The sequence below is a fragment of the Corvus cornix genome, chromosome 1A, assembly GCF_000738735.6.
Source record: "Corvus cornix cornix isolate S_Up_H32 chromosome 1A, ASM73873v5, whole genome shotgun sequence".
NCBI classification, from domain to species: domain Eukaryota; kingdom Metazoa; phylum Chordata; class Aves; order Passeriformes; family Corvidae; genus Corvus; species Corvus cornix.
Genome location: NC_047057.1, coordinates 73,366,493 through 73,393,894, shown reverse-complemented (window position 1 = coordinate 73,393,894; position 27,402 = coordinate 73,366,493). Strand labels below are relative to the sequence as shown.

At 41.8% G+C, this 27,402-nt stretch overlaps 1 protein-coding gene across 1 annotated transcript in view; it reads right to left on the bottom strand.

Moving 5' to 3' along the window:
• Positions 1-522: 522 nt before the first annotated feature.
• The window catches only part of KDM5A (lysine demethylase 5A), a 47,931-nt gene continuing 21,051 nt past the window's right edge, over positions 523-27,402 (bottom strand). The window contains 17 exon segments of the mRNA XM_039570379.1: positions 523-3,631; positions 5,182-5,592; positions 7,705-7,925; positions 8,452-8,611; positions 10,957-11,100; positions 11,875-12,426; positions 13,421-13,582; positions 14,980-15,159; positions 16,026-16,164; positions 16,701-17,056; positions 19,798-19,912; positions 22,658-22,808; positions 23,059-23,183; positions 23,451-23,632; positions 23,736-23,930; positions 25,141-25,260; positions 26,055-26,217. Of these exon segments, the coding sequence (XP_039426313.1) occupies positions 3,419-3,631; positions 5,182-5,592; positions 7,705-7,925; positions 8,452-8,611; positions 10,957-11,100; positions 11,875-12,426; positions 13,421-13,582; positions 14,980-15,159; positions 16,026-16,164; positions 16,701-17,056; positions 19,798-19,912; positions 22,658-22,808; positions 23,059-23,183; positions 23,451-23,632; positions 23,736-23,930; positions 25,141-25,260; positions 26,055-26,217 (3,589 nt within the window). The 3' untranslated portion in view covers positions 523-3,418.

The window sequence follows — 27,402 nt, the reverse complement described above, 5'->3', positions numbered from 1 at the left end:
GGCTGCACAAGCATTCAGTTGCAGATGACCTGTCAAAAGCATAAATCCTAAAAGCAATGTACTGAAGGTCAGGAGTGACATTTATCTCTCTGCAAGCAAAGCTGCCAAATTCGTGGCCCTGTTTTTTTACAAGAAAAACCTGAAAACACATAGTTTGTATAAGCTATACAACTCAAGCCCTGGCCATTTTCAGCTCCTCACAACAGCTCAGGTAGTTTCTTTGATCTTTTTTGTCAGACACATGAGAAGAAGTAACACCAGCAGTGGTGAGCAGCCTTCGTAGACTACAGCATTAAGACACTCACCTTTCTAGATACACGAGCTAATACTCCTTGTGCACTGAGATGTTGTCCCCAAAGCATGAGAGTTTTCCCACAGCTGTAGCACACCTGTAAGAACATTTTTATCTTGGCTTAATTTTGGCTGGCTTCTCTGCATGCTTTTACAAAAATTCAAACCCCTAGGATCTGGAGACAATACCACAGCTGTAGCTTCAGGTTTTTCAACCACTAACTACATATCTACGGGTTTTTCCAAAAGTTAACATTTATTCGTAAGTTCATACTATCAGCAATCCTTTGATAGGAATTATGCTCTTAAAAAACAAGCTTAAAACAATAAGATGTAAAGCTAATAATGGTCTTCAGTTTATGAACACCTTATCCAAAAGCAGACAAGACATCTGTGACCAGAAAGAAGTGTGGCAACCTCCTTTCAACAGTGGAACAGAGGCTCTCCATGTGGCTACATGAAAAACAGCTACTAAAAACGTGACTTTTGCATATGATTTGCACACTTCTTTCTGCTGTTTGCTCTTTCCTGTGCTTGTTACAAGCAGAATGACCACGGTTGCACTGTAGAGCTGTTCGTTTCTTTCCATCTTGCTGTAACTAGTGCTACTGTCAACACTCTCCACCACACCTTCTACGCAGAGAAACAGGAACATGCAATGCAGCTTTACTCAAAAGGTCTCTTTTCCAGTTGATGGTGATTACATACAACAACGACTTCATCATGACAGAGAAGGCAGGAATGGTTACGAGGATATGCTCAGTGGCCCACAGGAGATGCTAACCATATTTTCCCTGTTGTGTCACAAATGCTAGGAGTCAGGAAAGAATACAGAACACTGGGATTCTTTAAGAAATCTTGTACTAGTCTACTTCTGGAACGACTAAACATCTGTGACAGATAGTTTATCCACTCCATATAGGGAAACATTTATGTAGTACCATCAGTTAAAGCTTGAAGGAAAGTAGCAACTGTTTAAATCAGTTTACCAAAACTAAGCATACATTGAGAAGAAAAAAAATGTAATTGGAGGCAAAAAGAGGGTATGTCTATCTAAAGCATAGACTCCTTCATAAATAAGTAAACAAATAATACTCTTAAGTTTGCTAGGGTGCCCGTTCAGCCACATGCTTAACCACAGCTTGCTTTTGCTTTTAACACCTCATTAAGTCTTTAGGGAGCAGGAATTAGAAGTCTGTGTCCAATTTGCACTCAAAGCTCCCAAGACCCTGGATCTTCTGCCCTCCATCTTATTTCTTTTGCACATTTTCCTCTTTTCCTCTTCCCAGGTAGCAGGCACACATAGAAGAAAACAATGAAGTTCTGTCTACCTGAGCTGAGTTCTTTTTTTTTTTTTTGGATGGATAATTCTGCCAGATAAATAAACTTCCAAGTATTAGAGAACAGGAGAAGGGACACAGAACAGTCAAGACAGCACACTTTTGTTTTTGTCAATATTTCTTTAAATCCCAGTCCAGCTCCTAGTAAGACTGGACACTACTTACAACACTCCTAGAACTGCAGAAGAATGGAAACACAATAGGGAGCGAGTGGAGAGGGGGACAAGACAGCCCAGGGGCTGACTTCAGACATTCACATACACAAGGCCAGCATCCACTGGAGTCATTAAGGCCCAGATGCCCCACTAATAGGAACAAACCCAAACACAAAGGTAGCACATGAAATGTATTTACCTATTTAAACACAGGCAGCTGGTCAAGCTAGAATGGGGAAGGTAACTGCTAATTCCTTGTACTACAAGGAAGGAATGGAGTAAAAAAACCCAAGCCCACGGGCAGGTTTTTGCTTTGTGAACCTCTGTCTGTGCTGCTGGTTAACAGTGGTAAGTATAAAAAAATCAAAGAAAAATAATCTATTTATAGAACAAGTCAGTAGTCTGAGACATTTAGAAAAAAGTAAAAACAAGTCCTTCTTTAAAAATGGATTTACTAAAACAACTGTCACCCAGGATGACCCCAAGCCCTCTGGTCCTCTGGCAAAGCCAGGGGCAACTTCAAACAAGAACTGTTGCTGATTGTACACTGGTACACATCCAGCAAAGCCAGCAGGGAGGGGGTTTGCACTGTGAACAGCATCTGCAGACTGCTTGCTGGTATCACAGGAGGCCATGCCCGTAGCCTGGTGATACTGGAAAGAGTTGTGAGTGAAACTTTTCACAGAAGCACATGTCACTGTAACCTCTGAGGTAAGTGGGCTGTCTTCTTTCCTTCCCATCCCTGGGTACAGATCTCAGAAGCTGTGCCCTGGGTGCTGTACCTCCTTGCCAGCTCCATCCTGCGCCACGCAACTTTAATGTGCAGGAGTGCAGACCTCTAAGCAAAGCCTAGAACAGGAGAGAGCATCCCTGTGGAAAGGGAAGCACTCTGCTCTTCCCAAGGTCTGGTCTAGCTGAACATTATCAATGCTTTCTGGCCCTCCTCAGGACAGGAAGATCGGTTGTTTCCCACTGAGGAAAAAATTTTGCCTAGTGGAGTAGAGTTGGGTTTCTTTTTTGGTAAACAGAACCTTTGCTGATTTCTGAGATTATGAGCTCCTCTGCCCTTTAGCTACAAAAGAGAAATGAAAAGAAATTCATCCACTTGCTCCCACCCTTATAGTGTAGTGTTAGCTGCCTGGATATGGAGGCAATTTCACTCTCCCAAGACATTCCTCTACACGCTGGGTTGGCATGGAGAGGCAAAAGGTAACTTCCAAAGTCACCTCCTCAGGGTAACCTGGTAGGTCTAAGAGCTCCAGCCCATGCCCACCAGTTCCAGGCCAGCTCCACTGCCAACACATACTTCTAACACCCTGAAGTGTCTAATCTAACAGCCTCGAGTTTGCTCAGTCCTTGAGAGCAACAGCCACACTCAAAGATGGAAACACTCAAGTCAGAACACACTGGCTGGAGCTCCTCATCAGGCGGTGTCTGCATAGATGAGCCGGTACCACGGTGCCTCGACATTCCCGTTGTCCGAAGGAAGCCAGCTGTCAGGAACGGACCAACTCCACTGCACGTCTGTACATCCTTGGAAGTGAAGCTCAGGGGCTACATCAGCTTCAAACCCTCTCTTTCTGAAGGGTTCCCGTGGTCCATTTCCCAACAAGTTCTGGGCATCGAGAGTTGCTAACTCGTCTCCTTGAGATCTTCCACTGGTAGTTTGTAGCCCAGCAAGAAGGGAGGAGGTGGGGCGTGAGCAGGGCTGCTGGGGCCCTGCAGGGGTTTCTTGGCACAGTTTATACAGATGTAATCCTCGTTCTCAGCCATCTCTGGGGAGACCCCAACACACACCTGATGGAACCACTCATCGCAGCCCCCGTCACACTGCACCCAGTCCACCTGCAAGAGAGCACAGCAGCAACACGTAGCATGTTACAAGGAAGGACAGACAGGCACGGCTTCTATGAAGAAAATACCTCCTGTTAAATCTACCTGAGCTACCAAGAACATAACAGCTTTGGGGCACAAATGATTGCCCCTAGAGAGCTTGTTTTAACAAGCTACTTCAGTTTAAAACAAACTAACTCTTCTAACAAACCTTGCCCCTCTGGCATCCTGCAAGGATACAAACACATGACTGCTCCTGAGGAAGATGACTCAGCTCTCTGCAGATGAAAGGAGGTGTGCTAAAACACATTTAAAACGTTCAGGGATGGTTACTTCAGCATAGGTGAGAGTCTCCAAATACACCCTCTTAGACTGCATTTTCAAACAGTGGCTTTTGCAACTCTAAGTCCTAAGTGCCAGAACATTTAAGCTACAATACAAACTGAGCTGAACTTGCTGTAGAACAATTTGTAAAAGACAATAAATTAATTAGAATGTAGGAAGGAAAAAAGACGAATTATGTGATTTCTGCAGTTCTTTGAATAAAAGTATATGCCAACTGGAGTCAGTGGGCAGAAAGTCAGATTTGCAGGGTAAGAAACACATATTCTCCATCCCAATGCAATCCACTGGTACAGCTATAAAAATTTTTACTGCTGTAGTTCTGCTTTCAACTTAGAGGGGAATGTGAAAATGTACCAGAAAAGCAACAGTAGTGGCAACCTATACAAAATGAAGAAACATTATCATCATACAGATTTTATGTTAGTTCTTAGCCAACTGCTCCTGAGCAAGTTGTCCAAAGTGATTAGTAATGGACATCAACAGGGGCAGCTTCGGTCATTACATTCCTGTATCTGCCATCTTTTGACAAGTATGTATGTATGGCATTCACCTCTTGAAAGTACAAAAGTACAGAAATGTACAGAAAAAACATTTGGAAAAGATTTTTGATCATCAGTCTGTGTTAAAAGCTGACAATCAGGACTGGCAGTACCACAGAGGCAGATCAAGTTTCTTTTGTAATAATCCAATCAGGTCTAAAATCATTGATTATTTATCTCCAACAAGCAAAATGAACCACTGAAGTTTGTAGATCAGTCAGCCTGCAGCATCACTGTTCACAGAGTGTATGCAAGAAACACAGAAAATCTACTTCATTTAGGAACATCACACATCCCACTCCTGCTCAGAAACACAGTAAAGCCAGGAACATTTCTGAGTCAAAGAATTAATCCTTTGGATCAGCCAATGCATATATGCATGTTGCACACAGTCAACAAAAAATTACACAGCTTTCAGAAGTTAAACTTCCTGACCAAAACAGAGTACCTTTTCCCAGACTCTAATTTTCCATCTTCTGTTTTGAAGTACCTAAGAGAATAAGGAAGTTCTACAGTTTAATCTGCTAAATCCATGTACCTACCCACAAGTACTACTCAATCCTCTCTCATTTCTAACCACACCACTTCGGTTTCTCATGCTGTTCAACTTAAATATTACCTGGCACAAGGGTTCTGACTTAGCACGGAATTTCCTGACAGAACTAAGGGGAAACTCACTTTGTCCTTGCAGGGCCTTTGGCAGTTCTGAGCAGCACACACAGCATTCTCATCATCTGACTCTTCTGCTCCTGACCAGTCATACTTGGAAGGAATATCCAGAACCTTCTTCTCTCTTTTTTTCTCTGTGCTCTCCTTTGCCAGTTCTACCTTTGCAACAACTGCCTTCTCTCGCTTCTTCTTCCGCTCCTCTTCCTTAGCCAGTTTCTTTGCCAGCTTGTTCAGCTCCTTCGTCTTATCCATGGTGAGTTTTAGCTTCTTCTTCTTGGGTTTTTCCAGTTTTTTCAACTCTTTAGATTTTTGCTTCATATCTCCAAAGAACTGCTCTGCTCTCTCCAGTTTTCGTTTACGCTTCCTCTCAGAAGAGTCCCTCCCTCTCATTTTCAGTGGTTTTTCATCCATGCTATCATCCTTCATAGAAAAAAAGATACACTTTATTCAAATACAAATTTCCTGCAAACCTGAGGTCTGAGAAATGTACTTACCTCTACCTTTACCCTGATATGGCATGAAGAAATCTAGTCAACAACATACCGTTACAAATTCTAAACAAAAAAAGCACTTAACTTCATTTTCACCATTCTATAAAAAAATTTGTAAGTGTTATCAACTGTGTCAAAGTACAATCAGCCAAAAATACCCAGTGGAAAAAGTAAATTATCAGCAAGGGTAAGAAGGCAAAATAAGCAATCATTACAACTCCCTTCTCACACTGCTTTTTAATAGAAGTTGAGAAGATTAATCATTTGTTAGATGCTCTTGCTTATTTTTCATCTGAGGTCAGTCTTGCCTGTAATTATTTTTGAGAGAAAGCAACTGCTGTTTTGGAGATTAAGAAAGAGTAATTGGTGAATTCTTAAAATGTATCATCAACTCAAGCAAGAAGAGAAAGCAACATCCGTTATTTGAACAGCTTCCAAACTGGCAGACATTGTAAATATCCTGGCGTCATCAAGAGCTCTTAAATAACAGATTCAGATCAAAAGTGGGGCTTAAAATTGGCTAACTCTGTCCCTGCAGGTAGCATTCACAGTGACAAGTCCCATTTATATCTGAAAGATTCACTTGTGTAGTCCTTGGTACAAACAGGACTGACTTGATTTCAGTTAATGCAGCTATATACCTTACCCTTAATAATTATTAATAGATTAAAAACATACCAGAAGCCAGTAAAGAGACTGTTTACTGTACATTACTTAATATAGCTACTCCACCCAAAACCAAATCCTCTCAAGATTATTTTACTGAAGTCTACTTATTTTGTATGTGAACAGACATAGAATATATTCAATTCAAAACGAGCAAGTTTTCAACGGTCAAGCAAGTATTCATACAGGTTAACCAATAAATGTTGTAACACATACACACACTCTACACCTCTCACCCCACTCCCCTGGAAAAACCATTGCTTAACTATTAATATAACAGTCTGGCATATTTATAAATTGTTATTTGCTGGCATTAAAACTGCTCTTCAATCAACTCCCTGCCAAAACCATTACATTAAAAGAACATTAAGCTTATGTAGTACTCAGGCTGAAAGGTGGCAAAGCAGCAGCACTTGGGAGGCAGGGGCAGTTTTATACTACACAGCTCCAACTGATGCAGTTTGGCACCACTTTAACTCAGCCACTGTGTATGGATGGCACTCAGAAAATGAGACACCAACTAATATGTTCACCTAACCTCACTGTTCACAGCATGTAACCTTCCGTCCTGTATTACTGTACACCACCAAAAAGCCAGGAAAGAACCATCGTCTTGTGTTCTTCCTGTGCAGCTCAGTAACCCAACAAGCCATCATGTAATCCACAGCTACATATGGTCAAATTGACCCCTAACTGCAACTGACAGATGATAAAAAATGGGCTCCACTCAAGTTCTTCAACACAGCAGCTGACCTTCTCTTCCAGCACACATCCCTTGCCCTCCGCATGAATGCAGCTAAGTGATTTTGACTAGACCTCAGAATCAGCAGATAAACCTGCCTGATCCACTGGCAGCTGGGCAAAGCAATCAGGACATCTTCATTGCTATGTCTGTGTTAGTCTGAGGAAGAACACAAATCTTATTGTCTGCATTATCAAAACGTGTTTTCCTCAGTAACAAAGTTCTGTAACATACAAGTATCACATTATATAAGCCAAGTGTAACTTTCCATCTTTCTAAATGTTTCTTGTAACTCTTTTGCAGATTAGTTCTGTTTCCAGGCTTAATCAAGAAGAGTGTTCCCTCCCTTAACCTGTTACCTTCTAAAATAAGGTTTGCACATGGGACTACTTCAGAAAACCGTTCTAAATATGGTTGACTGTAGAGGATAGCGCTACGGTAGGAGTGATCAAGAACTGAATTTCTGGACCACTTTTTCTGTTATTTTCTGTAATCTATTACTCTCTCCAGGTGAAATCCAAACATGTCAAGCAACTGAGCACTCAGCTATTCAAGATCATATTTATATAAATCCACCAACAGCCTGTGGTGGGATTTTTGTTCCACACGGGAATATTTCTTCAAGTTCCATACCTCCATGACATGAAGAAACCTGTCCTCAGAGGGTGGATGAGTGGCCTGTAAAATGCGCCAGATGTGCTGAGTTTCATCCAGAGATACCTCCAGCAGATCTCCTACCATCATCAGATCTTCCAGCTGAGCTTTTGCTCCAGGTGACAGCTCCAACACAGGGGGCTCCAAACTGCGAGGTACCAGCGGGCTCTTCCGAGGCTGCTTCCTTGGAGTGCTAGAACCTTTCAGACAGGAGCCAGGACACAGAATCATTAAGGCTGGAAAAGACCTCTAAGATTACTGAGTCCATGCCAAGCCCACCACTAAACCAGGTCCCCAGGTGCCACACCCACATGTTTTCTGAACACTTCCAGCGACAGTGATTCCACCACTTCCCCAGGCAGCCTGTTCCAATGCCTGACCACCCTTCCAGTGAAAAAATTTTTCCTAATATCCAACCTAAGCCTCCCAGGCAAAGCCACATAAAGATAAAAGGAAGAGATCAAAACCAAATGACATACTTTTTACAACAATCTAAGGTGGGAAACAGTAACAACCAAAACACGCTGACACAGGTTTATGTATCAAACATCAGGAAACTAACTGCAAAGTAACCCTGCTGTACCTTCCTGCAGACAACCTGTACTGTACAACCCGTATGGATAACAGAGCAGTTCCCCTCCTCACTGACTGCTCAGCCCAGTTTTTTAATCTTAATTGATCTTAATTTACTTTTAATTTTACCTCAATGTATACAAAAGCAAATACCTTGAGAGCAACTTTTAGAAGCAGAGGAATAGGCATGTTCAGCGCAAAATGAGGGAGCAGTCCACATGTGTGTCACCACCTCTTCTGATTTAATGGGGATTTCCTCATCACAAAACAAATTGGGCTCCAAGCTGCTGGAAGATTTTACACTGGCATTGTCCTGAAAAAGACCCACAGAAAACATGCAACATCTGAATCCAGAAAATACCTACTTCAAAGTAAATTCTACTAGAGATCAAGCAGTCTGCTGCTCCTAAAGCCCTTCTCTGAAGCACTCCATCAGAGATACCAAGACCACGTGCAAAAGGTAAAAATTACATCCCTACTTAAATAGTGGATGAACACAGGATCTATGGAGATAGGCCAGTATATTTATAGTTGCACATGAGAAACACTTGACAGGTTTCCTCACTCAGCAATCCCTCAAGTATGGTCTTCACAAGTCAACATGATGAGAAGAGGCTTTCTCTTAGCCTACATAATTTATTATTTTGCTTGAAAAGTCTGACTGGAAGCTCATAAAGACCTGTATCTTCCATAAAGCAGGGGTAAGCTGAGTAAATTACAGTGACTACAGAAAGAAATTATTTAAGATTTTAGAGGTATGGAAAAAAAGGGCGTTCCAGCACAGCAACAAATATCAATATAATGACAATCAAACACTGCCCTGGGATCAGTACTTTTACAGCAGTCTTAAATCAGTTTAAGTTCGGACCAAATACTGAAAGAAGAGGGCTGTAACACCTGAGACTGTCGTGAATGTTTCCATGAACAGAGTAACGATGGCACTGACTTGTGCTCAGCTCAGTGTGTTGTTTAAGACACTGAACAGCTCGAGGCATTAGTTAAGATGGATGCCTGACTGTTTGGATATAGGGACATGTACCTTCAGGTGCAGGAGGAACCCATTAAGGGAGATTAGGAATCTCTTTGCAGTAGGAGAAGCTCTGCTTGACTTTGCATTACATTAGGCAGAGAAACCAGAGGAGCACAGGCCCACCTGAGTAGATTCCCTGATGATTGGAATAGAAGACAAATTTTCACACAACCAATCAAAATTCTTCAGGTGTAAACTAGGAGACGCAAAGTTAAGAACCAACCAACCAAAAAAAAAAAAAAAAAAACAACCCCAAAGTCGCTCAGAATTTAATTATTTTTATACTGTTGACTTTTCCGTGTTGGTTTTTTCAGTTTTTGATGCATAGACGTGTTCCAGCGTGTGCTCCAACAGATTTTTACTTCTAGGTTTCTACAATTACATATGATTGACATCCAAATCAGAAGGTTAAGTAAGAGGTTTTTAAATGATGACAACAGAATCATTAAACAAATGAAATTATGCTCATGCAAAACCCTGAGATCCTGGCAAGCATATGCCATCCTTCTTGACATATGTTTTATCACAGCCTCAGAAAATGCCACATCCTTCAGAAATGCCTTATTAAGACTCCTGATGCAAAGAACAGTTTTGGGGATTATTTTTATATATAAAACTAAATTCATTAAAAGCTGTAGCACCCAACTGCATTCTTGTTGGCATTTCACTGGGGACTGTAAGATAAATCTGTGTATTTGCATCAGGATGCTGAGAAACAAAACACTAAAAATAGGAGATTTCAGCAAATCAGACCTGGAGAATGTGCTGTCCCTCTATAAATTAGAACATCTACCTTAGAAGAATTTACGTGCCTCTTAAGATAGCATCTTCTAAAGTAGAGATAACACTATCACTAAAAAGAAAACACTGCTCAAGAAGAAACTGTGGCATTGTCTTTTTCTCTACATATATCAAAAGAACAATTCAACACATTGAAAATACCTGGTTATTTCCACAACTGCCTTTTCTCCTGGAAGTTCTTCTCTAGTTAAAGAACTTTAACAATTTAACTGCAGTTACAATTTCTGAACTGAATCCAGATGCTAATTTTACAACATGATCCAGACGTCTCAAAAAATTCCACACTCCAAAATGGAACACATATACCTCCTTTATATAAGGGTTGAATGAAGAGGAAGTTATGAAGCCAGAGCTGTGTTCATGTTATCAGGAAACTTCTTACACAGCATGCAGTTTTTGAAGACTGATCTTTTAGCTGTGCAAAAACTTTCCAAGAGCTCTCCATACAAACATTTATATATACGACTTGTGGTATCTCGGAATGTGGCATAAAGACAATGTCCATCCTCCAGGGTGTTATAAATACAAATCCCTTTGTAAGTGTATCTTCTTCCTCAGCACTAAAAGGCACCTTTTGAAATTCAAACAGGACTTTGGAAATTTTGAATAAAAACATTACAAAACTTCACAATTCAGTGAAGTTTTGAGTCAATCTCAGTCCAGAATGGAGACATTCAGAAAAAAATCAAGAACTACCTCTTCTGCCACACACCCTAGGGCAGAATATACACAGCTTAAGATACAATAAATATTGCCAAAAAATGGATTAATAAACGACATGTATTCTGTATTAACTCCATGCAGACAAACCACTCTGGATTACTTACCTTTATGTCATAGCCATATGTCTCCCTGATGTCTTCATCAGAGTCTGTCTCTTCATCATCATAATCCAAAGTCTGCCGTGGGGATGAGGACACACTTCCTATCACTCTGTTAAAGGCTGACTGCTGAAAACTTGTCAAGTGTCCCTAAAAAAAAATGGAATATGGAAGTGAAACAATAAAATTTCCAGGAAAAATCTGTAAAAACCTGAAGTGTTATTAACAAAGGAAACAGTGGTTCTTTTGGCCTGAGGATAACTGCCTGGACATCACAAAAGGGACCAATCACAGCAAGACATGAAAAAGCATAGGGAAATATCCAAGTAAAAGGTTTCATTAGATTCTGAGTCCCTGATTTTTAATAATAGTGACCAGAAAGATCTAGATACTGCTCTTCAGTGCTACAAATTATAGCCTCTTCACCACAGCATGACCTGACCTCAGTCTCAAGGTGAAGAGGTCAGCTATGGAATTATCAGTGTTTGACTACGTTCCTCGCTGAAATTTACTAACAAGACACCAAATGCCTGGGAATCACAACCCATGAGAAATTTAAATACCGAGACCTTGGATTCTGTCACGAGGAAAATGGAATTTGGACACCAAGGTAGCAACTGGTTTACACATCTTGAAGCCTGTACCCAGCTGTTACAGCTGACCTGGTATTTCTTACAAGCACCTTCAGCAGTGGCTATTGACAGTGAGTACAGAGCAAGAGACCTGTTCCTGAACAGCAGTGTACCTGGACAGAAGCCAGCCAAAACCTGAGGTGCACTAAACTAAGTAAGACGTTTTACCATGTGTAGTCCACAGCTTTTCATTGCCCTCCCCTCTTCCCCATGCCTCTCCAACAAAAACAAGGCATTTTGACACGCTAAATTAGGGCAAGCACAGCAAAAAGCAAGACACTCCAATCCCTACCTGCAGGTCGGGGTTAGCTGCTGCTTTCTGTAGCTCTGCACTGATGATTTTCTCTGTTTTCTCCCGAGCTGCCTGCTCCACCATTCGCTGGCTGAGCACGGAGAGCTTGGCCAGAGCAGAGGAGAGCTCGTCGGTGGCCAAGGCCTGCCGTGCTCGGTCCTGCCAGCTCATGGCTCGCTCTGTCAAGCACTGCAGGGCCTCCCCCTCCGGCAGCCGCACCGGCAGCTTCTGCAGGGACACCAGCAGGGACAGGATGGTCTCCAGCCGCGGCCGGCGGGACCGCATGCACAGGGGACACAGGAACTTCACTTCTTTGGCCTGCCAGCTGGAGCCCTTCTTCTGAGAGCTCGTTTTGGGCAGGGGCACACAGCCACTGTGAAACCAGTCCTTGCACAGCTCGCACTGCAGCATGAACCCGCTGGCAGTTTTGCGGCAGATACAGAACTTGACTTCTTCGATTCGGTCCACCATGGTCATCTTGGCCAGGTTGGCTGCCCTGAGAGCATGCATGGCTTCAATTTCCTTCTGTTCCCGCTCCTTGAATACAGCCACCTGCCCAGCGAGGACAAAAAACATGGCATGACCTTCACAGCTAAGAGACTTTTCATTTTATTAGCAACACAGGAAAAGAAAAAAATCCAGCCAACTCAAACATATAAAGAAATGTAAAACCAGCCCAAAATTTAGGAACTGTGTGATCTAACTGAAATTAGAACTCCTCCTCAGTTGCTCATTACTTCCTAGGGTCCTTCTGATAGAGATGCTATGTAAACTTTAGATAACCTTCTCACCATCTACAAAGTTTCTGAAGTTGGTAATTAAATCTGTCATAAAGCCACCAGAAGAACAGGTTCTGACGCCAGAGAAGAAGTCAGACTGTTCCATTCATCAGTTTATTGAGACAATGCAGATGAGCATTGTTTCAGAAGCATCTTGGTGACCACATTTCTCAGACAACTTGCACTTCCTTAATGTTTCCCTTCAGGTAACTACAACCGAGCATACCACAGTCAAATAGACTGTGTATGAGCCATATTAATGAGCCTGCATATATTTCCTTTGTTCCCAGGGAAAGGGCAGCCAGATGACAGCAAATTCTTCTGATAAGTGGCATGAATATCCCCCAAAAAAGAGCAACCAAATAAAACACCCCCTTCAAGCCCAGTGCCCACGACCGAGGATTTGCAGGCTGAGCACAAAATTGACCTAACCAAACGTGTTGGTACTGGTTAAGGCAGAGCTGCACCTCATTACTTCAACGTGATTTCAATTAGTGTTAATATTATGAGCAGCCACAGATACTAACCCGAGAGCATTTAAGTCTTACACATACCCAATGGTATTAAATACCAGCAGTTACACTCTGAACTGTGCTTCCCTCTACTTTCACTGCAATTGAAGTTGAACCATACTCGTGTCAAACACCACATTATGAGGTATCTGTTCCAGTGAAATTTATTTATCAGCTCTTCCCTAGGATTTCTAGAAAGATGAGAGACAACTTAAGCCTATGTTATCAGGAGAGAGCACCTTTCATGCTCCTTACCACAGCTGCAGCGTCCCTGGCCTCCTCCAGGCCATCCTCCAGTTCACTTAAGGATTCCAAGTCAAGATCTTTCTCCTTTTCCTTCTCCATCAACTCCTTTGCCCTCTTCCGCCTATTCTTACTGCTCCCATAAACACCGATATCAGTCCGTGGGCTCAGAACCTGTAACCACCAAGCAAACTTATCCTGTCAGAGCCAAGGATGCCAAGGACATCTCATAGAGGAATGACAGCAGTGTCACCAGAGAACAAGAACTACTCAGCAATCAAACACCTTTGATACCTGTCAGTCAATGTTGGGAAAAAGAGAATGAACAGGTAAGGACAGAAGTATCTCATAGTTATGGAATTTGAATGTAACCCGCACCACTGTGACACGGCAGGTCAAACTGACAGCCACTGTTTTCTGATTAAATGACAGAATCTATTCAGATTACACCATCATACATATAGCTAACCAAAATACTACATGCAGTTAGATACTCACAGTTCAACATTCACTTTAAGGGCCTTTACCAAACAAGTCTTAAAAGCTATTTCATATTTACATCAGCAATTTGGTACTTGAAAAACCCCTAAAAGCATGCTATAAGCCTTTTAATATCAGTATGAGAGGCTGCAAAACTCTTTTAAGGACAAGAATAAAGCTTTAAGTCATCTTGACTAGTTGGAATGCATACTTAAATCTAAAATTTAGCAAATTAAATTCAATGTAGGAAAGCTCAAATTTCTACATTTAGGAAAATGCAAAATCTGAACATACTAAATTATTAGTTAGGCAGAATAATATACAGAAAAAGCTGTATCTAGAGTGTATCACAAAGTGAACAAAAACCACTGTGATGCTGTTGCAACCGGGAAAATCCCACTGGAAAACATTAAACATCAGTACCCCTTTGAGACTCAAGATGTAATTACTGCACTTCACATGGCGCTAGGGAAAGTCACAGAGTGGGGATGCTGTCTGGATTTGGACATCTCACTAAAAGTGAAGACAAACTGCAGAGAATTAACAACAGCATAAGAGAATGAAAAATACAGCCTCTGAGAATGCAGCTGAACTGGAACCTTTTTCCTTAGAAAAGGGAAGGCTGTCAAGTAGATATGATAGATCTTCAAACACATGATAGATTTCTATTAAAACAAGGACAGTGACTACATCCACTGAAGTGAAATAAACGGTAGCTAATTTTTCTTATAGTTACACAGTTTATACAATATCTAATCTATTTTCTTAGCATTTAAAACAGTGAGGCAAGTGAAAACATTTATCAATTTGAGACAGGTCAATGTCCATTTCAGGCCTACATTTCTTCAATGACAAAATAATGCTTTACTTTCCCTCTTCCTTCAAAAGTAAGAGATGAGGTTGTCTATACATAAAACAGGACTAACCAAACAGACTTTTTGCCTTTTTCATTCTTTTCACCTGAGAACAGCTGAAATTACATTCTATCCTGAAAAGGAGCTGTAATCCAGTTAACTGAACCAGCACTGAGGGCCATTGGGACCAGTTTCTGACAGAAGTGTGTTCTCCTGACAGGGAAATGTGTTGCTCACCTGCAGCAGACTGTAGCTGGAATTCTTCTTGAGGAAGGTCCTTCCCGTGCGCTCCCTCCAGGCACGAGCTGCAGCCACCTGGGACTCCAGCTGGGGCAGGGCATCCAGGCGCACCGGGATGGGGCGGCCTTTGGCAGACAAGCTCTCCAGCTGCTCCAGGTAGGCATAGTTGCTCCCATTCTGGGGTGAAATAAATCTTTCTAAGCCAACAATTCCACCACTACATCAGTTGCCAGCTTAATTTCAAGCCATACACTATTTTGTCACTGCCTAAAATAGAGTTCCATAGGAAAGGCAAGGAGGGCAGTGTTTCAATTTACTGTTATTTTAAACTATTCTCTCATACAGTTTTTACTTTAACAGTCATTCTGATGTGGCCAGCTGGCTTAGGGAGTAAGACAACAGTCCTTTTCCAGACAATTATCTTATATGCTATCTGCTTAAATCTAAGAGTTGTATAGGGGCTGATGTGAAATCAATTGGGATTCTCGCTTCAACTCCCAATAAGTACCTGGTATAAGATAAGCAGTTCTAGTACAGTGATCAACACCTAGAAATACCACAGAACTCTGATCAAGTTATGTGGGTAGACTAGTAGAAGGGGAGGTTACTCAACTAACTCATCTGTTTCAGAAAATTATGGCCACCAGTGCCATTAAATCTTACATTTTAGTGAGAAAATACCAAAAAAATTTCCACAGCCAGATGCAAAACAGAAAACCTGAGAGCATCCTCTGCTGCAGCTAAATATTTCCAGTGACAGTATGCTGAACAGTTCCAAAACCAAACACCGTATCATAATGAATTTGCTAGCTTTTACATCCACTCTGAAATGCATAAAAGGAAGGGAAATAGAAATTGGATAACCACTGGGGAAACAAATGCACAGGAAGAAAATCAAGTACACAAGATCTGGTAAGCACATTTAAGAGCCATAGCAGGGCTTCTCTTCAGGTCACCTTTGCGAGGAGAGGTGCTAGGAATAAAGGACACATCTAAATAAAAGGATGCAAGCAGAAGATTCCAGTCCCTGCTGTAACCCCTACCTGAATGGCCTCCACTTTGGCTGTCCAGTCTCTAGCCCGCTGCAGGGCTTCTTTCAGTGCCAGCACATTGGGCAGGTAAGCAGGGATGTTCTTTGCTTCATTCACGATGCCCTCCAGAGCCATCATACTTTGGCGTGGTCTAGAGTAAGAAAAACCCAATTCCAGCCTTCTCTCAAAATGCCAGTCATCTAAATCCATAAATTTGACAGGCTGGTGATGCAACTTCATCACTACACTGCAGTGTAGGATACCATGGCTCTATGCTTGGAGGGTGCTACTGGCTACCAAATACAAGGAGGTGAGAAAGCTGATGGACGTGGCACAGTTGAGCTCAAAAGGACACAGCATCACGACCCCTTAACACCAAGAAAGCTGTCTTGTGTAGATAGCATAGTCAGGGTTCTTTGTCGAGGGGGATGAATAGCAAAGACAGCAGCAACACCCACAGCCTCCTGCCACTGTGCAACATGATAGGGAATCAACACTGCTGCCATTCATCAATCTCAAATCCAACTCTTGAGCAATCTAACTGCTGGGAGGTAAATAAAAAGCCAACAGCAAAAACCAAAGGCAACTACAGCTTCAAGGACCCAGCTTTTCACCACACTTCTCAAAAGAGGATGAGAAACATGAGCATGTGTGACCTCTAAGAACAGTTTGGAAAGGAACACTCACCTGGCCTGCAGGCAGACCTTGGCCTTCTCCTCCCACCTCTCTGAGACCGTGAGCAGCTCCTGCAGCTCTGCCATGGCTTTTTCTACAGCGTGATGTGGTGCCAAGCCCACACCAGAGTCAATCAGCTTCTTCATCACATCCAGGGTGACTCTCTGGGGATCCAAGAGGGTGGATCTCACCTCATCCAGCCACCGTGCCTGCTGCAGTTCTTGCTTCAACCTTGGCAGTTCAGGAAGTTCAACATAAAGGCCAGAGCCCATGTCTATCAACTCCTGCAGCTTGGAAGAGTCTGGGATCTCATCAATCATAGCTTCTTGAGCACGCTCATGAAATTCTTCCACATCATCAAGCAGATTCTGAAGTAACATACAATACAAATCAATTAGGAAAAAACACCCACAGAATCCAGAACAAAATCCTACTGAGGGATCAGTCAGCTGTGAACTTGTATGTGATCATCACATCATCAGTCCAAGCTTCTACACACAATGCTAGCTAGCTGTCACAAGCCAGCAGGTCTGACAGAAATTAAGTAACAGACCATCTAAACTTATTTGATAGCATAATGTTTCATACCCTATGAATGAGTGGCCTATGAGTGGCACCAAACTCTGCACCTAAAATAGTACAACTGCAAATGACTACAGCTCCCAGCAAGACAGAGTATTTAGCACTGCCCAGTCAACCTTAGCTTTAAAGTAGTGGGAAGAAAAGGGACATCTGCAAACAGGTCATCATTTCAATACAGTGTTAGGGGCATTACAGTAATGACTGCAATACAAAGCAGAAAAAAACATGCTGAGGAGAAATAACAAGCCTGAGATGTATGAGAACACAAATACCAAAGATCACGAAAATAACAATGGCGAAGTTTGAAATTATTATTCCCTAAAGCAGGACCACCACTTCTAAGCATCAGGGCTTTATTGCACTAAAGTAAGAAATGAAAATGCAAAACCCTCTTATTAAGGGAGACAGTTTCACAGAAATCCAACTGCACTTGCTGCAGTTGTCCTCATCCTCATGTTTTGGCACTGCAATGAAAAAAAATCAGACAGCAAACAGACAGGAAAGAATCTCTGCAGGAGATTGATCCAAGGACATTCAACCAGTATACTCAACTGATTCACCCCCAAGTCTCCTCCAAAAAGACAGGCATTTCTGACAGCAAGTCAATGGCACAATGAGGAGCAAACCCTGCATTTCCTAACCCTTAGCTTACTGCCCTTTGTGCCTGATGCTGCTTTTCATGACCGTCTGGAAATCGGAAAGCATTTATAAGAAAGAACAATATCTGCTTTATAAAGATTTTGATTTAGGGAACATACTCTGAACGTTCCATAGTGACAACAGTAAATTATTACAGTTTAATAATTACAATGCCTTTTGTGCTAGAAAATACTCATCATCCAACATGACAATTATTTTGCTATTCACTATGATGGATAATTGCATTCAAATGCCATGCTAAAAGCTAGTGAGTGCTTAGGCATAAATGATCATTATCTGACTTCATTCAGAAACTAAAAGACTACAGTTTGTAATCAGTAAAATGATAATATTTATTTATTGACTAGTGATTATGCTGAAGCTTCAAGAACACGCACATGCATAGGCAGAGGACTTGAACTAGAATCACTTTCCTAGTGCTGAGGGGCGAGGGAAGATAGACTGGTTGGGAGAAAGCATTATACAAAAATACAAGCTAACACTGTTAGGAGTTTATTGTATGCCTGCAGTCCTCTCACTTATGAATTATAGTTTAATTAGAAGCAGGTTTTAAATACATTAGAAACAAAAAAAGCCCTTCTGAGAACAATCTTACAAGGTCTACTAATCGATGATGATAAAATTTCATTAATAAATACTAGTAAGTATTTTTAGGTTGTATGTGGAAAGAAGTGAATTAAAACCATCCTATCATATGAGGATGAGAAAGCACTTTCCACTTTATTAGCTGCTGGGAAACTCATTAAAGAACACCTTTGAAGGACAAAGGTCAGCATCAACAAGCCTGGCAAACCTGCACACTAGAGCCCTATGGTTTTCTGAAGGAACCTGTTTTTGGCAGAAACATGCCAGTATTATAAAAACAGTAAGAAATTCCAGTATAAAGTCTCTCTTATCAACACTGAAGTATCATGGAAAAGTTAATATAAAATTAATGAATGAAGGACAAACACTAACATACACTTATGGAAAAGAGGCCTTCTCAAACAAAACTTTTTTTAAATGTATGTTTGGCTATATAGCAGCAGCTGCACCTATAGTAATGTTCAGGATTTTAGGCCCTCTATACAACACTCATAAAACTGTACAAGCAAAGCATACAGGTTAATAAGTGATTAACATACACCTCAAGAAGCATTTCTCTAGGCAAAAAAATCTTTGTTAAGGATGTTTCTTAAGGAGTTTTCTAGAAGTTGGTTAGTAGGTGAAATACTATTTAGTATTTCATCACCAGTGACAGAGAAACAAATTAAGATTGCTGCTGAAAACACTTGCTATAATGCAGAGTGCCAGGATGATAAATGGTAATAGCAGCCAGGGGAATCAGCATGATCTGGATTACTTATTAGTCTAGATTCACTCACAGACAGGTGCAAAGATAAATATGAAGGGCAAGAGATGCAGGCCATGCATACAGATGAAGAAGGCTGTAGCCTGGAAAGCAAGGCTGAGATGTATTTACAGAATAACTGACAACGTGGCACTGCTTTCCTGCTGCCCTGAGAAAGCACACCAGGGAAACCTTCAGAGGTTTCTACAAAAACATGTAGAGGGTAGGATTCACCCAGAAACTTCACCTCTGCAGAGAGCATTAATGATGATGGAATAAGAGTAACCGGTTCAGAGATTTAAAACTGGGCTGCCTGGACAGTGACAGGGGAAGGGGATGTTATATCTTTGTTTCGCTGCACCACCACATCTGACAATGCCTGTTGCAACAGGCACCCTAAAAAAGTGCACATATTTACAACAGAAGCTTTTCATCTCCACTCCAGGCAAAATTATCTGTTAAAAAAAACCATACTACCATAAATCCAGAACAACGTTAAAAAGCACAACATTATCAGAGCAGCAGATGCAATCTTACCTTTACTTGTCGGGCCTGGCTGATAACACACGGCAAGCTGAACAACTGCTGCACAAATGCTTTAAGCTCCTCCATAGTCAGCTTGGTCCGTGTCCTTCCACTGTCTTGGCTCACTCTGCTGTACAAATGGGCATAATTAAGTATTAGGTGAGAGATAAGATGATGATCCTTGGATTTACTCAGTGACAGAAATTATCTATCAGGATTACTGAGAAGTTACCAAAAACATTTCATCACCTAAGAATTCAAAAAGACAAACTTAACCCAAACTGAACAAAAATTCCAAAATCTTGAAAACAAGATTTAATACAATTTCCCTAAGCACCTTCAGGATAATTTACCCTGCCCTTTGGGGGTACCATTGTCTAGATGACTTTCAAACTGCTACAAACAGGTAAAAGAATTTAGCCCCATAAAGTTTGCTTTAGGCAGCTCAGAAGTTGATTGCCATGCCAGGCACTGACAAGAAGTCTGAAATATGTGACAGCAACAAGCTCCCAACACAAGTCTTATTTTCTAGTGCTTTCTCTCTTGTAGCAGAGAACTGCTGAAACCAGCCTTGCAACAGAGGACTGCTATTGAGCGGGACAGGTTCTGCAAAGACATTTCCATTAAATAGCACTCAAAGCAAGTGTAACGAGCCCACTGAATGGGGTAAAACACTTAAAGTGACACACTGCACAAATTAAATACTTAGTGTACAGATCACTGGCAGGCACAGCTTCCCAAGTACAACAGATTTCAAATACTGAAGAGCTGTTCCCTGCTAACGAGTCTACATTTTAACACTACAGAAACAGTAAAGAAGAACAATGGATGGACTTACATAAAACTGTAAATGTAAAATTAGATTAATGATCGAATATAATTACACACCAGTTAAACCTCAGAGTGGAAGAAAAAATCCTGCAGGCTTTGACTTGCTCCAACAGACAGTAAGGAGACCTGCTGTGCCCCCAAAATCCCTGAGTGAGGGCAAACAGGGTACAGGGCTCCAAGGGACAGGACTGTGAGAGGGCACACTCAGCAGTGTCACACTGGCATGCTGGCCCTAGCCCAACCACAGACTGCCACAGCACGAGATGCTGCACAAAAAGGTACAACTATCCCTACCTGTGGAAACTCACATCTTCCAGGAGAAGGCAAAGATCTAGGAGTACAATATTGCACACAACTTCACAGCTTCACATTATTCATTTTTTGGGTTTATTCATGAGATGGCTAAGGCACAGATTTTCTTTTGCTCATCTGACCATGAGTTTATTGCTGCATTAACCCCTGCCAAATTACTCTGTGTGAACACTTGTTTTTAATTTGCCTTTTTAATAACCTTATCCTTTCTGTAAATGTGATCCTTCTCCAGGTGTTAAATATGAACATAAATGTTACAGAAGCAGCTGAATTTGACCTTTATAATTACACTGCCTAGCACTGTTCAAAGAAGTTTCAAAATCTTCCTCAAACCTCAATTTTGTAAGATATTTTTAGTTAGCATACAACAGTCCTCAAATGTATATACAAGTCCTTTTTTTGCCTCATAAAATTCTTTTATCTTTAGATCAGACATGACACTGAAAGTTGCTGAATCTTTCTACCCCTTGTCCTTCTTGGGGTAGTTCCAGAAGCCCACCAAATCATTAACTGAAGAGTTATTTCTTCTTACATATATATAATGATATCTATCTACCTATCTATCTCAGCAACTGAAGGACTGTTGAGAGAGGGCTGACATACTCCAAGAGCAGGAGGAAGACGAGGAAGCAGCAACAGACCAGGAACTCCTGGGAGCTACCAAAATAACTGAAGTTCACTAGAACAGGGCAATGCAACCCCTGTCATGCTGCTTCCCTTGCCTAGGCCAGAGTTCTAAGTGAAAAATACTTCTAAAGCAGTAGGGTCCTACAACCAATAAAAAACAAACAGGAGAGCCTTCTTTAGCCTCCCAATACAGAAAAAAAGCTTCTCTATTGTGTATTAGCTTTCCAGTTGGAAGATTGTTACACTTGGATCTGTGGTGCAACTAACATTTTAGTATTTTTAACTCTCTCAGAAAGTCTTACGTAATACACAAAAACCACACGCACAAGAAATACAACCAACTACTAAACCAAATCTTATCATCAACAGAGGAACTGCAGGCTACATAAATTTACCATACAACTGCTGCCACAAGACTTATGGTCACCTCATCGAATTATTTTCTAGGGGACTTTTATTCAGTGCACAAAACATACAGGAGAGAGGGAAGAACGTGCTCCTGAAAGCTCACGAGAGCAGAACAAGGCCCACATCCAGCACACTGCTGAGGCAGGGCCAGGGGACAGAGTAACACTGAGGCAGCCACAGGCAACAGAGAGAACCAAGGGAGTTACACTGCCCCAAGTCACTGAGGCAAGCCACTACTTTTCAGCCACACATCACTGCCTCCCACGGTCCTTCCCAAGAAGTAACAGATTGGCTCAAGCTGTGGACTGTTCTTGCTCTCTGTACTGCTGCGCTCCCCCAGATCCTTTTGTCACAAACACCCAAAGTCCAAACTTTCCTTACATTTTTACCTCTAGCTGTCTTTCCCTACAACTCCCCCACACGTTCAGTGAAATACTTCATCAGCAATCAAACACAACTTCTCCAAAGGATTTCACATTTCAGTACATAAGTCAGCTGACACTCCAACTAAGTCCACTTCTCTGGCCCCTTGCGCCACTGTATCTGCCTCCTCCCCTCCCTACCTCTTCATTAGTCACAGCACTAAGGAAAGGAAACACTGAAGGAAGTTTGCACACAGGGTTCTTAACTCTTCCAAGTTCAACAAAGTAACAAAGAGACAGATGGAAGGCACTGAAAAAAATGCCTATCCTACCTGTGTTTTTGCTTTTTGCTCAGAAGGAGCTGAGCTACTGAAGCACAGGTCTCTGCTTCTTTCACAGCATCTCGGAGCCTGCGGAAAAGATCATTCTCCGGGTATTTCCTGTCTTCAGCATCCTCCAACATTACTCTCAGCTCAATCACATCTGTAATAAGAGTACATAAATAATTTGTATGTGAAAACAAGAGAGATTTTAGATTGCTTCAAAGGCTTTCAATCAAGGTTCCAACAGGGTAGTTCAATTTGAAATACACAATGGTAATTTGCATTATACTCTTGCATTAGCTCATTTCTTTTTTCCAATACCCAAAACACAGTATTTCTCTCATTCAATGAGAGGAAAGAACAAATGTAGGAGTTTCAGGACATCCTATTAAGAATGACAGAAGTCTGACCTTTCTTGTGGTTGAGATTGGCAGACAGAGCCTCTGTAACTCTACTGACCCAAGTGTCGTAAGACTGTGCCCTCACTTTCACTCCATACAACAAAGAAGGAAGGTCTTCTAGTGGATAGCGGTACCTGAAGGTGTGGAAAGAGAAGACAGAGAAAGTATTAATGCCCACATGAAAGTCAGGGTATTGCTAATATTGAGGTTTTCCAGCTACAACAAGGCCAGAAAAACAGAACACATACAATACCTGTTTGCCTGAGAACCAAGAAACAAAGAGGATAAAAATACTCCTTAAGGAAGAGAGGAAGAGGAGTGTGACCAAATGTATTTGGCCACTGGTCTACAGCAACCTATTAGATATGGAAGAAAAGTAGACAAAAAAAAATCCTGTGTACCTCAGACACTTCTTCTGCATGGGACAGGGACATAAATCAGAGGGATGGTATAAGCACACCAGGCGCTCGGGATTACAGGAACACGTAAGAGCTGACAAGAAGCACGTGGTTCTGCAAGCTGTGCACTGACGTTCATCATCTGGAACCAGTTCAAACACCTCTTCTTCAGACATCAACACTCCCTGACAAAAAAAATTAGCCACTTGCTCAAAAATTCTAATGCAAGCAGGGGAAGAGGGAAGAAAAAGTTCTTTTGCAAGCAAAGGGTTGTCTCTTATTACTCACCATCTGCACAACAGACTCCCTCAGCCGTGTCTCTTCCTCTATCAACAGAGTCATCTCCTTGCAGACCATGGCAGCCAACCCAACATCCAGGCACTCTGGATCTGCAGCCATCTTGAAGATCAGCTCTTCGTGGGAGAAAACACAGTGACGTCCCAGCCTTCGGTAGTGGCTCACACACTGACGTCCAATGGGAAGCTACAGAAAACCACACCATCATCATCCTGGGAAAAAATCATCTCTTAGCTTCCATTTTCCTTCCTTTGTCAAAAACTGGGAAAAGACTGAGACTAAGAGTTGTATTTGATGGGACAGAGAAATTTGTAACAACCTTAAATCATGTCACAGATGAGGAGAAAGAGGGTATCAATGCTGGGGAGAGGCATCTTCCATAACCTTACACACCTAACTTACAGACAAAAGTTTAAGAGTAGTCCTAAGCTCTTTTTACTTCCAGTGGCAAGAAACTGGCACCAAAAAGAAGTCATCTGGTCTACACCAAGGTGAAAACATTGCCCTGTGGATATTACTGTGTGGAATGTCTATGTCCAAGCATAAGATTCCTAGTTAACCAAAACTGGTATCACTCATTTTGTGCCTTTTAAAGCAAAAAGCAGCTAAATGGATTTGCCACACATATTTCTGGTTACATTTTGCATAAGCAAAGGAAATTTCATGTGGCTGGTGCAAGTTTAGCAGTTTTTCACAGAGGTTACACACATATTACATCATGAGCACTGGAGAAAAAAAAAGAGCACTAACACACTGCCAGTCCTACAGACAATTTTTCTGGTAAGTGAATATACGCCTCTGAAAAAGGGCTAAAATTTCCATTTGTAGTTTAAAAAACAAAGCTAGATAAACTAGAGATGAGATCATAACTTCCAACTGTAAACCCTGGATAGTAACAGAACACTCCTTTGACAATTTCCTGAGCAATCCACGTGAGCTATGCACTGGTGTGGCACAGCTATTAGAACAGCCCTAACGTGATCAAAAGGCACAATGACCTGCCACAAAGGAGGAATGAAGACTGTCATAAGCCCATCTCCAACACTCAAATGACAACAGCACTTCAAGACAGGACACAGACCTGTAACAAATTCAGAAAGCGGCATCACAGAAGTACTAGCTAAAGGTACCGTGAGATGCCACTTTTTGGTTAATCAGCAATTAAAAAGGAAGAACATGCACCAAAGTTTCAGTCTGAAGTTGCCTAAAATTATGTGCTCACCAAAATTACTTTGTATAATGGAAACTTCCCTCAGTTTCTAACTGCTGTCCCAAGAACTATAAACATAAAATACACTATTTAACTGAAAAAACTACTCAGGTAGTTAAGCTACTAACATACCACTTTCAAAGGTCACTGACCAGAGACATAGCAAATATATACAAAAGAACAGACCCAGTCAGCAGTGCAGAAGTTCACAGCTTCAGCAAAGTTATATCCCTGGTTAAATCCAGAGTGATAGGCACGAGGAAAGGTCACAACAAACTCGCCAGCACACTGATTGGTCCTGAAAACCTAATAAAGAAGGATAAAGGAAAGAAAAAATACGTAACGTGCAACAGCTTAAGACACAAAAGAGCAAGATGTTTGAACACCACTTTCTGTACCCACAGAACACTACAGGCAACACAGCTAACCCAACAGTGGTAAGGATTGTTTCTGCCTTCTTAACGTGAATACTCAATTTACAGCCTTATTCAAAAAAAGCTGAATATATAAGCCAACAGTTGGAAATTGTCTTTACGAATCCCAAAAGGGATGTTTCTCTATCATCATTTAATCCATTGTACCACAAAGCACAAAAGCTTCTGGAAAAAAGTTTATGGTTTGCTTTGCTGGGGTATTTGCCAGGGAAGCAATTTATCCTGAGACAAAAGCCAATGACAGTGACTGCTGCTTAGGGATCTGCAGTCAATTATGTCTGGTCAGAAAACCATTCTGTAATGCTGAGATTTCTACTGAACATAAGACAAGTATTTTACTGTCAAAAGCTTTTAAAGGCATTTCATACAAACTTGCTGTTACAAGATTTTTTTTTATTAAAAATTAAGTGTAATACACAATGTACGCTTGCTCTAGAAAGTATTTTATGCAGGAAGCTTGGCACACTCACTTCTATTTCCTGGTTAGTCTAGGGAAGAGTCTAGAAAACAGCTTTAAAAAACACCCTGTAAGTAATGAATATGCAAATGCCCACCATACAAATTCTTCAGAGTTATGCCAAACCATTGTTATACAAATCTGGCAGAGAAGGAAAGAAAGAGAGCACACAGAAGTACTTATGTAAGAAATGCTTGTGTGCTACTCACTGGTACGCCATGTTCCATCAGCACATTGGGGTTCATAATAGTGACCAGCTGGTGCAGGAGATCAGGCTGGGATTCAAACAGCTCAGGAGCCAATTCCTTCATCACATCTTCCAGCTGCTCTGCTGCATGAGAGGGCACACCATACCATGTCTTCGGCTCTCCCCTACCAAAACACAAGCACAGGAAGGAACACAATGAGAGGGAACTGATGGCACCACCCAGCTGCAAAGCACACCTCACAGCCAGCAGCACTGTCCTCATAAGCCACTTCACATCTAGATTTAAAAAGTGTCTTTAAATCAACAAGCATCTTCTCCAGGACATACTATTCTAATCTGAAAAAGCAGTTACAGTCCAACACAATTCTCAACGTACCTGACAGTAGATTTACCTTGACAAGCCTAACATGGAACATAATTGTCACTTACCATGCTCCAGAGGGGTAAAATGGGCAATTATTTTCCTTCAGAAAGAAGGAATTAAGTTTAATAAATAAAAGCTTGGCTGTCACAGCTACAGTTTAAGAGAGCTCATGGTACTCCTTCACTCAGTTAGGCTTGGAGGAGTCATATTCCTAAAACCAACAGAACAGTGTACCAGCCATGGGAGTAAAACACATGCAATCTTTCTAATACTCACAACTAATTACTAAAAACCTGTGATCCACTGGACTATTAAGATGAAAAATGCCAAATAACAGGGATTAGTTAAGTACAAGGTTACAAAAATATTAACAAGACCAAAACTAAACAAATCATTACTCAAGCACTATCCCAGTCCTTTCTTAACCAAGATAAACGATCACGACCCAGCATCTGCAGTGCTGGGATGCGTTTTCAGAAGGCATTGCAGTGCGGACTTGGCGTCCCGCGGCTGCGCTCCCGCAGCGCGCAGAGCGGCGCTCCCGCGGGCTGCAGCGCCGCCTGCTGGCAGCGCCCGGCCCCGCAGCGCCGGCAGGAACCAGCGGCCCTGCTGAGCCCGCGGATCAGAGCTCGCCAGCAAACCTGCTCCTCCACAGAGGCGCAACTACGGCCTGAAGGCCAGCAGCTCATCTCTCCCAGGTGTCCAGCAAACTTCCTGACGATTCCCACAGCTCCCCCTGTCCTCCGCCTGCTCCACTCACTGCAACAGAGTCTGATGGACTGGGAAGACTGCAATGCCCATAGTTAATCTGGCACTAGTCTTCTCTTCAAACACAAAAGTTGAACACCACAACAGTTCCAGGACTGTTCCAAAAGGCAGAATTACCTCCAAATTTCTCTTTACGAGTATTTCCGTGTCTACGTGGATCTGCTGCTGAACAGTCAGCTCTGATGCCTCTATAAGCCATGAGACAGCAGACTCCACT